This window comes from Pezoporus flaviventris, unplaced genomic scaffold, assembly GCF_033815535.1.
Source record: "Pezoporus flaviventris isolate CSIRO_AGI_PZ_B2104156 unplaced genomic scaffold, CSIRO_AGI_Pfla_v1 ptg000002l, whole genome shotgun sequence".
Classification (NCBI taxonomy): Eukaryota; Metazoa; Chordata; class Aves; order Psittaciformes; family Psittacidae; genus Pezoporus; species Pezoporus flaviventris.
The window spans coordinates 92,564,997-92,577,450 of NW_026892550.1; the positions used below are offsets into that span (position 1 = coordinate 92,564,997).

At 50.0% G+C, this 12,454-nt stretch overlaps 1 protein-coding gene across 2 annotated transcripts in view; it reads right to left on the bottom strand.

Moving 5' to 3' along the window:
• Positions 1 to 1,250: 1,250 nt before the first annotated feature.
• Positions 1,251 to 12,454, bottom strand: part of CACNG2 (calcium voltage-gated channel auxiliary subunit gamma 2) — a 50,690-nt gene continuing 39,486 nt past the window's right edge. For both annotated transcript variants that reach the window (XM_061445135.1, XM_061445134.1), the window contains 3 exons: positions 5,723 to 5,806; positions 2,318 to 2,458; positions 1,251 to 1,858 (listed from right to left, as the gene is read on the bottom strand). In XM_061445135.1, the coding sequence (XP_061301119.1) occupies positions 1,323 to 1,858; positions 2,318 to 2,458; positions 5,723 to 5,806 (761 nt within the window). In that variant the 3' untranslated portion in view covers positions 1,251 to 1,322. The remainder of the gene's footprint in view (positions 1,859 to 2,317; positions 2,459 to 5,722; positions 5,807 to 12,454) is intronic.

Here is a 12,454-nt window from a genome sequence, read left to right on the forward strand (position 1 = left end):
CCCCCCCTGGACCACAGCAGCAGCATCCCGAAGGGATGGGAGCCATGGTTCCCCTCCACAGCCCCCACCCTTTGCCTGCACCTCCCACCACACTCCCCATTGCTTTTTGTCTTTGTTTTTTGTTCACAGTTTAAAGCTGGAGAAAACAAAAATGAAAAGAAAAAATAATACTATCTGTTTTTCTTGCAAGTAAATCCACTTATTATATTTACATTTATTTATAGCTGTTGTTTTATTAAAAAAATTGCCACTTTTTTTTTGTTTTTTTTTTAAGAAACCTCTTTTTTTTTGTCCTTTTTTGTTTTTTTTTTTGTCTCTGTGTACGCCTGCCTCTTTATATACTGTGTCTGTTTGCTTTTTGCATTGTCACCGTTAACCCCAGGGTCCCTAGGGCCAGGGAATCAGGGATCCCCCCTGGGGACACTGTGGAGGGGTGACTCAGCATGGGCTCCTGCATTCTCTAGGGACAGGAGTTGCTCTTAACCCCTATGGACCTGTGGGGCATAAGCGGATCCCCATCTGTCTTGGGGGAATGGAGCGGATCCCCATGGGTCCTGGGGAAACAGAGTGGGTCTTGGCTGAGCCCCTGGCACCTTGGGATCCTCTGTAAGCTGCCCAAGGACACCAAAGTCGCTGCTGTCAGGACCCCCAGACCCAGTCCCCCAAGGAGCCTGTGCTGGATTAAAGGTAAGTGGGAAAGAAACTGTAAAATTAAAGAATAAAACCCCCCAAAATCCAAAGAGCTGCCTCCTCCTCCTCCTCATCCCACTGGATTTGTTGTCCTTTGTTATTTCTTGGTTCCCTTTTATATTTTTTTTAAGTCTGTTTTTATTAAATGTTAAAATAATGGTACATGGGAAATCATGCATTTTCTTTTAAATTTATTTCTATTTTTTAAATCTCTTTCTCTCAGTTTTAAATTTTTTCTTTTTTTTCTTTTTTCTTTTTTTTTTTTATGAATTTTTTTTCTCGCTGTTGTCTCTTTCCTCTCATTTCCTTGTCATTTGTTTGGTTTTTTTGTTCACTCGCTTGTTTGTTTATCTGCTTTCTCGTTGGTTGTTTATTTTTTGTCCTTTTTGTTTGTTTTGTTGTGTTTTTTTTGGTGGATTTTTTCTCTTTTTTTTCTTTTTTTTTTTTGTTTTTTGTTTTTGCGTTGGGTAGGTCCCCAACCCCCCAAGGGGCGCTTTCTCCTCCTTCTCCTTTTCCTCCTCCTCCTCCTTCCCACCCCCCTGCTACCCTTTCCCCGCTTCCACCCTTCCCACCCCGCATCCCACCCTGTCTCCTGCCCGTTCCTGCCCCATTTTCAGCTCCTGGCGACAGCTTCATACCGGGGTGGTCCGGCGGTTGGCTGTGTTGGTGTGGATAGAGTCCTTGTTCTCTTTCTGGATACAGTTGTGAACCTGGAGGAAACTGTTGTCCCTGTCGGAGTTGTAGGTGGCGGTAGGGGTGGTGGTTGCCTTCAGCGGGTCCCTGGTCAGGGTGTACATCGAGATCTCTGTTGATGGGAGGGTGTTGAACCCTTTGATCCCGACGGGAGAGGCATCCCTGGAGTGTGAAGGCTCAGTGGAGCGGGAGCTGGAGCGGCTGCGTCTCTGATAGCGGTATCGGTAGCTGGGGATGCGGGTGATGGCGGAGGACTGGAGGTAGTCCGTGGCGCGAGCGTTGGCGCGCAGCTGTTTGTGCCGGTCTATGAACATGTGGACGGCCAGCACTCCCACCATCTCGGCTATAATGAAGGACAGGGCCCCAAAGTAGAAGGACCAGCCGTAGGAGTAGCTGTTCTTCTTAGAGTCACTCTTGGAGGGGTCTCCAGCATTGGCTGATATGTATACGATGATGCCAATTATATTACTCAGACCTGCCAGCCGGACGGTGGGGAAGAGAAAGGGAGATGGCAGGAGAGTCACACATGAGGGTTGTGGGGTTGTGGACAGAAGGGCCCCCAGACTCCCATCCCCTCCCAGTGGGCCACTTCCCTTAGGAAACCAGGCAAGACCCTCCTTGCACACCTGCAGCATCACTGGACTGCACTCCTGGCTGGTTCCCGAGAGATGCCATCGGTAGGGAAAGAAACCCTCTCCCTCCAGCATCTCCCTTGCAGCAGGAAATCCCCTCCTGCCTGCAGGGTGCAGCTGCCTGCCTCTTCCAGGCAAGGAAGCAGGGTGAAAAGGCTTGTTTTCTCCCCAAATAAGGCTCATCAGAGCTAGGAACCATAAGCATTCCTGCCTGAGCAACTGAGCCCATGCAGGATGCCACAGCTGAGCAGGCTGTCCATCTCCCAGATCCCAGGAGCATCAGGCCCTGTGCATCCCTTTACCTGCAGACACGAAGAAGATGCCGGCACTAAGGATGATGTTGTGTCGGGTTTTGTAGAACTCGCTGGCTGCAATGCAGAGTCCACCCATGAAAAGCAGAATCACACTCAGGATCGGGAAAATACTAGAGGCTCTAACAGCCCCTGCAGAGGAGAGAGGGAGCAGGACAGAAAGAACAACAGAGGTGTGAGAGAGAGGAAAAAAGGGGTGAGGATATGGGGTTACGTGGGGGTACACGAGTGGGGGTAGAGGGGAGACACAGAAGGCAATGTGCAGGTGGGGGGAAGTAATACAAGGAGGGATAAATGTATTGGGGAGGGAGAGAGAAACAAAGTGTGTCAGAAAAAGAGAGCTGTCCGAAGCATCTCCCTTGCTCCCTGTCTGCTGCCACGAAGCTGGTGGCTCAGTGTGGGGAGGTGTGGGGCTGTTGGCTGAGCTGGGACCCTGCCGTGCTGCCTGTCCCCCCTTACACTGTCTTATCCTTCACTTTTGGGGGGACAACAGACTGGAGGGGGAGCCCTGGCACCATCCAGCTTCTGCTCCTGGGGGGCATTGCTGCTCCAGCCCACTCTTCAAAAAGCAGCCACACAAATGCTTCCCATAGAGCTGCTCGATCTCGAATCCTCCCAAAAGGGCCTGAGCATCTCAAGGAGAGATTTATTTATTTATATATCTTTTTAGGGTTGGGAAGGAGCTCCTGCTGCTCTGTAGCTGCAGTGAGGGCCGAGAAGCTGAAGTCCCAGCCCTCCACGCTGAAGCACAGGGCTTACCCTGGTGATCGAACAACTGGGCTCCTTCCAGAGGGCAGTGATGTGTTCGGATGTGCCAGCTCCCACACACGCACTCTCCATCGGTCGATAACGGGAATGGCTCAGCCAGCAGAGGGCAATGGCACTGATGCCCGTGTATGCTCGTACACACATGCAAAATGTACCCCAAAGCTTCTGGGGGGACTCTCTTGTAATCACGCAGCAAAAGGCCAGGTCTGTATATACATGTGCACACACGTGCAAGTGCACACATGCTGACTGTGGGCTGCTCAGTGGGTACCAACAGGCTGCCTGTGTTCACGTGGCCAATATTCATATGTTTTAATTAGGAAGGCCTTCCCTTCTCCCTTCCCAAGAGAAAGTAAGCTGGTAAAGCGTGAAATGAAGCCTTGCTTGGTAAAGAAAGGTACCAGAGTGGCTGGTGCAATTCTGCATGTGGAGCAAAGATCTGGAAGGGGGGGATGAAAGCCAATATATCCTTGCCTGCAAGAATGAACCCTACTGAAGCAAGCACAGGATTTACACCTAAGTGGGCAGAGAGCATGCTTCAAAGAGCCTGTTGGCATCAGGATCCTACCAGGCACAAGCGGTCCACTCTTTGAGGGGGGGCCCTAGCCCACTGCCTGTGCATAGGGAATGCAAACAGCAGGGAGAAACCTCTCTTGCTTGCTTTCCAGTTCTGCCTGGCTGTGTTTCAGGGACCAGGATAGTGATAATAACCTTCTTAATAGCTTCTGGAAAGCAAGGTGGAATTTGACAATGTGAAGCTTAAATGGCAGGAAGCAAAGAGCTTCCTGACAAGAGGTGTTTGATTTCAAAGAGACTAACACACCTTAAGTGGACGGTTGGCAGAAATAAAGTCTAAGCCCTTCTAGCAAGGCCATGGGCAGTGCCCCACAGTTATGTCCTAGTCCCCTAAATGAGGGAATCGCTTAGTCTGATGATAATGAATGACTTCCTAGCTGTTCTTGCCAGTACCACCAAGCATCACCCATGCAGAGAGCCCAGGGACTCTGGTTTGGCAGGAGTCCTGGGAAGAAGCTGTTCAGTGGGGTCCCTCTTCAGTCATGTCTAAGCCAGCAGAAATCCCACTTCCCTCATGAATGATCCAAGGTGTCCTTTATTGACTCACCAAATTCCTCTTTGAACCTGTTTCTTTCTTGAAAAGGGCTCTACACTGGGACGCCATCAGGTCCTGATGATGGGTCAGTTTGCGTGCTCAGATCTTGTTCCCTCTGAGGGAACAGACTCATCCTTCTTGAGATGCTTGGCCCCTTCCCCCAACTCTTCTTTCTGAAGTGCAGCTGATGCTGCAAGCAGCTTCCTCTCTCTCAAACAGCTCTGCAAGAGCAGGTTTGGCCTCAGAGGCAGCCTGCACAGCCGCTGTGCCAAACTGGATCAAACCCCTGTATTCAGCTCTGCTGTTCAGGGGCCAAGCAGCGATTAAGAGGCTGATGCTGCAGAAAGGCATCTGAAGGAAGCAATCTCCCTGGGTTATTTACAATTTACAGTGGATGAAGAACTGTTTGAGAAACCAAGAGGAAGCAGCATAAGGTCTGCCTCTTTTCACATACAAATGAGCCTCACAGAGCCTAAATTATCTCTCATCCCTGCCGCAGGGCTGGGTCTCCACATCTGGCTTGGAGAATGCCTGGCTGACAAGGAGCTATTCTGAAAGACTCCCAGCCTTTTGGAGTCCTCTGATGCTTAACCTTGGGAGGTCAAAAGCTCTCATCTCAGATTTCTGAATGGAGAAGATCTCTTCTTGTGATGTCAAAAGGCATTGGGCTTGTGGAGGGAGGGCAGGATAGCAAGGTGGGGACCTAAGAGGAGGAATGATCCCTGTTCAGCCATGCTAAAGGAAGAGCAAGCTCTTGCCTCTAGGGCAAGGTGGAAATGCTGGCTTGTGATCAGGGAGGGCAACACACGGTGTTGATCTGCCCTGCTTCACCCACATGTCCCAGACTGGGCTTCGAGCTCAGGTTAGGTTTCCTTATGGAGATGCCATGTGCCTGGTTTACAGCACCTCTCCAAGTGGCTCTGGGTGAGCACCAGCTCTTTTCTTCAAAGGGCTCTGACTCTCCTTTCTCCTGCTTCCTGTTCCCATCACTAAAAGCAGCACAGATCAGACCTGCAGCCCTTATAGGCAAGTGGTGTTTGGGGAAAGATAAAGACAGAAATAGGTGCTCCTCAGACACAGTGCAGCTAATTTCTTAAATTGATGCAAGTGCAGTATCAGGTAAGGAAATATAAACTTCCTCTGCTTCAGGAAAGACACACAGATTCTCGCATACACTCACACTGCCCCAGCTAGCACAGTCCTGACCTTACATCTGCTCAGCAGCTCTCCAATGGATTTGAATTAAGACTCTAGATTTATATCAAAGTTAATTGTCATTAATAAAAAAAGCCATCAGTTGTTACTGTGAGTTTGAAACTTGCACTGTCTTATGAGCAGGGCCCCAAGGAGGTGAGAGTGGAACTGGTTTGGGGGGGCAGTGTGGCTCTGGGGTCACCTCCTCTGGCTTGCTGAGCCTCACAGGTCCCAGCATATCCACCACTCTACCTACAGAGAACAAAAGGCACTCGACGCTAGCACCTACGAGCCATTGCAAGAAGAAGAACCTGCAGACTTACGGAGGAAATATTCTGCTGTATCGGCTTCATAATCTGCATCCTCAGGGAAGTGATCGATTTGCTTACACAGACCTTTAAAATTCCCTAGGGAACAAGAGAAAAAAACAAGAACAAATGAGAACACCAAAACCTGCCTCACAGGAACAACTGCCCTCTGCATCGCCCTTTATGCCCTCCCTGCCTTCCCTCCAGACAGCACTCCTGATTGCGTATAGATGCCCATTAAATGCCCAGGTATTCTCCTTGCATGCTCGCACATGCATCTCCCTCTTATTTGCACAGGAACATGGGATTCACTATCTGGATCCAGCCTCATGCCCACCTAGAACAGCACCCCTCACTCGGTGGTGAAGAGCAGCAGGAGCTTTGGCCAGCAGGCATGGCTCCTGCTGCAGATAGACAGGAGAGCACTGCCCACCTCCAAGGAAGGTGGTGGGGTGGGAAGAGGAGCCAGAGGCTGGATCACCCTGTGAAGCACAAGGGCCAGAGTCCCTTCCCTCAGCATTGACCAGCGTAACTGGGTGTTTGTGCTTCACCTGGTGTGGCTTCTGTGGATCCCAGCAGCAGGGATCAGGTTTGGGTGGAAAAGCGCTTGTTTCTCTCAGCTGTGAATTTGCTGCCTATTCTTTTCATGTGCAGGATACATTCTGTTGTTCTGGTGCAGTGTGAGAGGAGCAAAACCTCTTAGTCTACTTTCTCCATAAAACTGCTTGGTTTTGCATACCTTTATCGGGTCTCCTCTTGTGTCCTCTCACAGACTAAGGCTACAAGAAGCTCGGTGCATATGCGTGTACGTGGCTCAGCAGCAAAACACCCTTTGCACTGGGGGAGCAAAATCTTCTACTGTAAGTGAGGGAACCCAGGCTGGTCACCCTCAGTTTCAGCAGACTGTCTTATGTACAGGGCCTCTGCTAGCTTTAGTCATGGGGCATCCTTTTCCACACACTCTACGACCAGCAAAGCCATCTCAGCAGGAGGCAAGCAACACCTTCCTAGTCTTTTGTCATCTGAGATGTCTACCAGGTTCTTATTTTCGTCGTCCATGTCTCTCTCCTCTTGAAATCACGAACACCACTCCAGAGAGGTAACCCTCAAGCCATGTCATCATCATGACCACTGGTGGACTAGTATCTCCAAGGATCAGGTTGTTCATGCTGGTACAGGGGTGCCCACATGCAAGGCAATTTCCTTATGCCTCTGGGGTTCCCCCAAACTTCTTCCCCTTACATTTCCCTCTGGATTCTTGCACTGGCCGGCCATTAACACAAAACTGATGGGCATAATATGTTCAGAAATGTGAAAAGCAGTGTCTGCATGAGGTACCTGGATAGGCATGATGATCCCATTGGCCCCCTCACCAGAAGTCAGCCACCAAAGTGGCTCAGGCTGACTGATCCCTTAGCAGAAGGGTTTGGAGACTGAGTCTGGAGAGTAACAAATGCTGTGGCAACATGGGAAAGCCGCCTGCCACCCTGTCCCTGAGCCCAGCCACTGGACAAGCTGGTTGTGCATGGGGAGGGGACAGTGAAGCCACTGCATGTGTGGTTGCTGCCTCTGGGAAGGGTTGAACGTGATGAACCCAGAGCTCTTCTAGGACAACCCTACCCAGACTGAGACCTGCAGGCACCATATCAGGTCCCAGAGTCATGTCTTGGAAGGTTTATTCCAGATTAATTCCTATGACCTTCCAAATATTTGGTCATAGCTGGAAGAAGGACCAAGCTCAAAGGATTCCCTCTGAGATTCTTCTCGAGACTGAGCCTTGCTGGAACAAGGATTGGAACACTTTGGGAGGCAGCGATGAGCAAATAGTTGTAGAAGGCAGGTAGGGAGGTTCCTCTAGGTCAGCCCCCAAGCTTAGCTCTGTCTGCGTCCAGTCATGTTGTGTCTAATGCTTCTGAGATACCTACTGCCTTTAACTACTAGTTCAAAGAGCTTCCATGGAGAGGCTAGAGACAGTACAGAGGAGTGTGTGTGCATGTGAGAGGTAAGTAATAGGAGAAGAAAGTAGGAACAAAGCTTCTCTATGTAGTTCTGAAGTGTTATTCCCACACTGAAACTGTGGGTTATGAAAGGAGGTTATTAATCATCCATCCTCAATCCAGTTACCTCGTTCAAGAAATGTCTGCTTCTTAGCCATATGTCTTCTGAAAGGAAAGCTGCACAGCCAGACTCCTTTGCCACACTCCCACCCTGCTTCTTGCCCACTTAAAAACCTGTCAGGAAGGTAGATATAGCATGAAGGGGGTCCTTTCGCTTGCTTGCCCCTGACTGCTCAGGGCCATCTGCCTATGACAGGCAGAGCAGCTCATCACCCTGGTCCTTTGGTTGCTGTCACTGCTGTACAGTGCATGTGAGCACTGCTGCTCTCCGAGGCACTGAAGGAACCTCCAAAACCAGATTTCAGCTCCTTGCCTGGCACATCTTGAATGCTGAATGCCTCCTGCTTGTACACTGTTGGGGAGCACTTCCCAGGCAAGGCTCCCATCACACAGCTGGAGACCCCCAGCTGGAATCAGCCAGGGAGGGAAGAGGCACTGCATGTGGAAACCTCCTCTTTCTGTGCCATCCTTTCCCTGCTTCTTCTTTTCTCCTTCTCCCCCACTCTATTTCTTGCTGTATTTGAGCCTGATTAATTCCTATGCGAAGAATCAAGCTGCCTGGGAAAGACACTGCATCTTGAGCAGGGTGTCTTTTACATGGACTTGTGTGGGATAGCTGGTTAGAAGTTCAGCTACTTAGTCAGGGTGAGGGGACATGCAGGCTATTTGCTCCTGGTGCTGAGAGTCCAGAAGTCCTGGCTGACCTGGCTCAGCAGGGTGCTTGGCCATTGGGCTGTCCAGCCTTGGCTTACTTAAGATGCTGGGGGCATTGAGGAGCTGCCCTTCACTGCAGGCTGGTACGCTGTGCCAGGCTGCCTCCCCTCCCTGGCTCAACCCTGCCGGGGTTTATGCTGGCAAGGTGGGCAGCACTGGTCCCACTTCAGGCCCTGCTTTGTCTGTGCTTAGCAGACTCTGAATTCCTGTGCTATCACACCCTCTCCCCCAATGCCTCCTAGCTCCTCTGGGCAACGGATGGGGAAAGGATGCAGAATTTAGGTCATTAACACACTGACTGGGGATGTAAGAGAACAGGATTCAGTTTTTGCTCTGCCACAGGCTTGCTGTTAGAACAACTTCTTGTCTCTGCCTCAGAGTCCCACCCTGTAAAACAAGGGTGCCAGGACTCCCCTGCCTCGTGCTGCACACGAGGGCATGGTGCGGGTGCACCAGTTTGTATCGGTGAGTGACGGATGGCAGCAGTTCAGCTCGGTGCGGGGAAGGCCTCGGTGTCACTCCTTGTGCCAAGGTCACTCAGCAGCTCTCTGACAGACATCTGTGGCCTGCTGAGATGGTGCAGCAGCATCCCTGGCACCTGTGCTGAGCGGGGAGGAGGGATGGAGCCACTCAGCAGCGCTGCTGAGGTCTGACACAACAGCCTTCTGTGCTGCACGTGCGGTTTGCAGAGCCAGGGAGGGAAGAGCTGTGAGCTGCCCTATAGGCAATACTTGTGAGTGCCTCAGCAGGAGCAAATTACTATTTGGGAGGGTGTGTAGGAGCTGCTCAAGGGAGTGAGAACAACATCTCCCTTTGTACTTGTGTCTTTTTGCCCTTCCCATTCTTCCCGACTTGAGCCATTTCGTGCTGTGAACCCTGAAACAGGCAGGTGTTGAGCACTCTGGCTTCTCCTGCATGTCTCTCTGAGAAACTTAAGCCACGTGCTTCCACCTCCTTCCTGCAGCTCTCCCAGCACAGTCCAGGCTCTCCCCTCATCCTCTTTCCTTTGCTCACCCACCAGATCTTCAGTATCTCTCATTCATCACAGTCACCTCCCTCTCCCTGGCATATTGGTGTGGGCATCCTTTGAGCAGCCTGCTTTGGGATGTGCAGGCTGCAGAGGAGGTGGGGAGGAGCTCTGTGTTGTCTCAGGATAGAAAGGCTGGGGAAGCCCAGGCCCATAGAAAATCACAGAGCAGCCCCCAAGTTCCCTGGCTATTATTATCGTGAGTCCTTAGGCACAATCCCCACCGTTTGCTTGTGGCCTGCCCAAGCTTTGGAAAATACCTCCTGGAGGAGGTAGGACTGGTGCAACAGGCAACCCCCCCCCCAGTGCCTGGACTGAGACAGAAGTTGCCCAGTCAGGGCATTTAGACAGAGCAGAGACAACCTGCCACACTGCCAAAAGGGACTGAGTGCCTAAGATGCATGAAAATCAACATTAACTGTGCATTCAGCCTTCAGAGAGACCTCCAATACAGCCGGGTCATTGCTTGGGTACATGCAGTTTATCCAGGGCAGCTGGCAGCAGTTGGGTCTGCTGCAGCGAGAGTCAGACCAAGCTACCCCCGATGAGAACCCGGCCCGGTATTGCTGGTGATAGGGTTTATTTTTGTGCCGCTTTGTGCAGCCCTGCCTCTTTCAGAAGTCGTGCTTGCCTGCAGAGTGCAAACCATCACAAAATAGTAAGTTCCAAAGAATGAAAAGCTACTCCCTTCCTGCAGGGTAGGAACACTTTAAAATGGTCAGGACTGTACATCTGAAAACTGGGAGCCAGAGGCAGAGAAAAAGACGTCCAAAAGGAGAGAAGCAGACAAAGAGGGATGAGAACAGAAAGACCTGTTTTCCCAGAATGATTTGTGATATTTCCATTTATGGAAAAAAGCAATCCACTGAAAGCTTTCCTTCAGTCTCACTCTCCAATTTAACAGAGGTTTTGGCACGATGGCTTCTAGAGAAATAAATAGAGGGGGCTGGATATGGCTGTTGTCGATAAAAGCTCAGAAAGATGGCTTGGTGTTAACCAAGGATTCAGTACCTCTTTCTGCCACGCTTCCAGTATCATTTTAGGCAAGTCACTTCACTCCCCTCTTCTTTCACTCAAAATAGGAATAACGGTATTTTCCTGCCTCAGGGAAATAGCCTGAGGATATTTATAATAAGAATATGAAAGCAATCAGACACTGAATCATTTTGGGCCAGATAATTTTCCCCAGCTTCAGTTCAAACGTAATGTGCTCATCGTTGACGTGACCTTCTCCCAGATCAACGCGAAGCCTGAGCACACATGAAAGCTCTCCCAGATTCACACTTGTGATTCCTACCTTAGATGTGAACTTTGTTGCAGATTAAACTAATATTCACTATTTACCCATGAAATAAATGCGAGAAGCGGCACAGGAAGGGCAGGTCGTCAGACCCAACACAAACATTTCTGTCTGCTCCAGGACCCTGTTTCTGGGCAGAGTCCTTTTGAACCAGGTGGTGAAGTGGGGATCAGAGCCAGCATCTGGGCTGGGAAGACAAATTCCACAGCTGTGTGGCAAACAGTTGGTGTGTCTTCCTCACACGTATTGGCAAAGGGCTTCCAAACCAGGAGAGGAGGTCTGCTGTCCCGGTCAAAATCTGACACTAGTGACGCTGAGTTGTTAATGCCCAACCTGACATGACTTCAAGACGAAGGGGTGAGGTTTCATGAAGCACCAAGGGGAGCACAGAAGAAGCCCTCTGAAGGCATTTTGGTTGCTCTCCACCCTTCCGAGAACAAAGCACTTGGAAGCACTCGCAGGTTTGGGGGATTGAAGAGCACAGTGGCAGAGAGCACAGAGTGCTTGTGGGTATCTGCTTTTACCCACTTGTGCTGATGTGCCTGAAGGAAAGGCTGGCTTTTCAAAAGTGCTCATTAGCCCTTTGGGGGATTCTCTCTGGAGACAGCACCTCACAAAAATTAGGCCATCTTTTCACGTGCGTTAGTATGAGTTTAAAGGCCTCTGTTGCGGGATGTAGGGCTACACCAACAAATGCAGCCTCTGTGCCACAAGGGACAGTGATCTGGGGCTTGAGAAGGTGCTGCTCTAGTAGCTCTGACCCTGACGCTGTGATAGTAGCTATACCTTTTGGCTCAGGTGGGTAATTTGAAGATCGAAGGGTCCACAGTTCCACAGCTCTGTCATTAAGGACAGCTTTCCACTGCTAGGTGAAGCTCAGTGGGGCAGCAAATGAGGTCGCAGAAGGGTGCCTGGGACAATCCCAGGTATCCCATGGGAACAAAGGACCATCAGAAATCTTGCCACCTTCCTGTCCAAATGCCTGCCTTGACATGGTCTTCTCCAACATAAGCATGCAGCAGTGCATATGATAAAAAACCCAAACAAAACCTTAGCAAAATAAGCAGTATGTTGCATACATAATTCTCTCCCTGGGGACAGGATAAAAGAACAAACCACATGTGACTGATATCAAGCCCCATCACTTAACGAGCCACTGGAAATCATTTAGATATTGTGGTGAAGAAGCCTGTAAAAGAACTGATGCAAAATAGAAATTGATCTTATAGTTATGATAGAATATCCCCCCTGCCTACAAGGCAGAGCCATTATACCAGCTCTCCTCACCTCCTTATTAATAATCATGTTTATTACAGCTGTTGCTAAGGATCAGATGATAAAGAGAGTTTACTGCAGTAAAAATGGTACAAACACTGCCTTAAAGATCTTGATGAGCATGAAGGAAGGGATATATCACCACACATTAGCTATGACCGAAGCTAGAGCAGCAAATACCAATTATACCTGATAAGACCAGCTCTCAGGAAATGAGTTTAGTCAGGAGACTGTTAATAAACAGAGAAAGAAATGCAGACATAGATGGGTAGGGGATGAAAAAGCAGGGGAAACGGGTGTGGGGTAGCACTGGG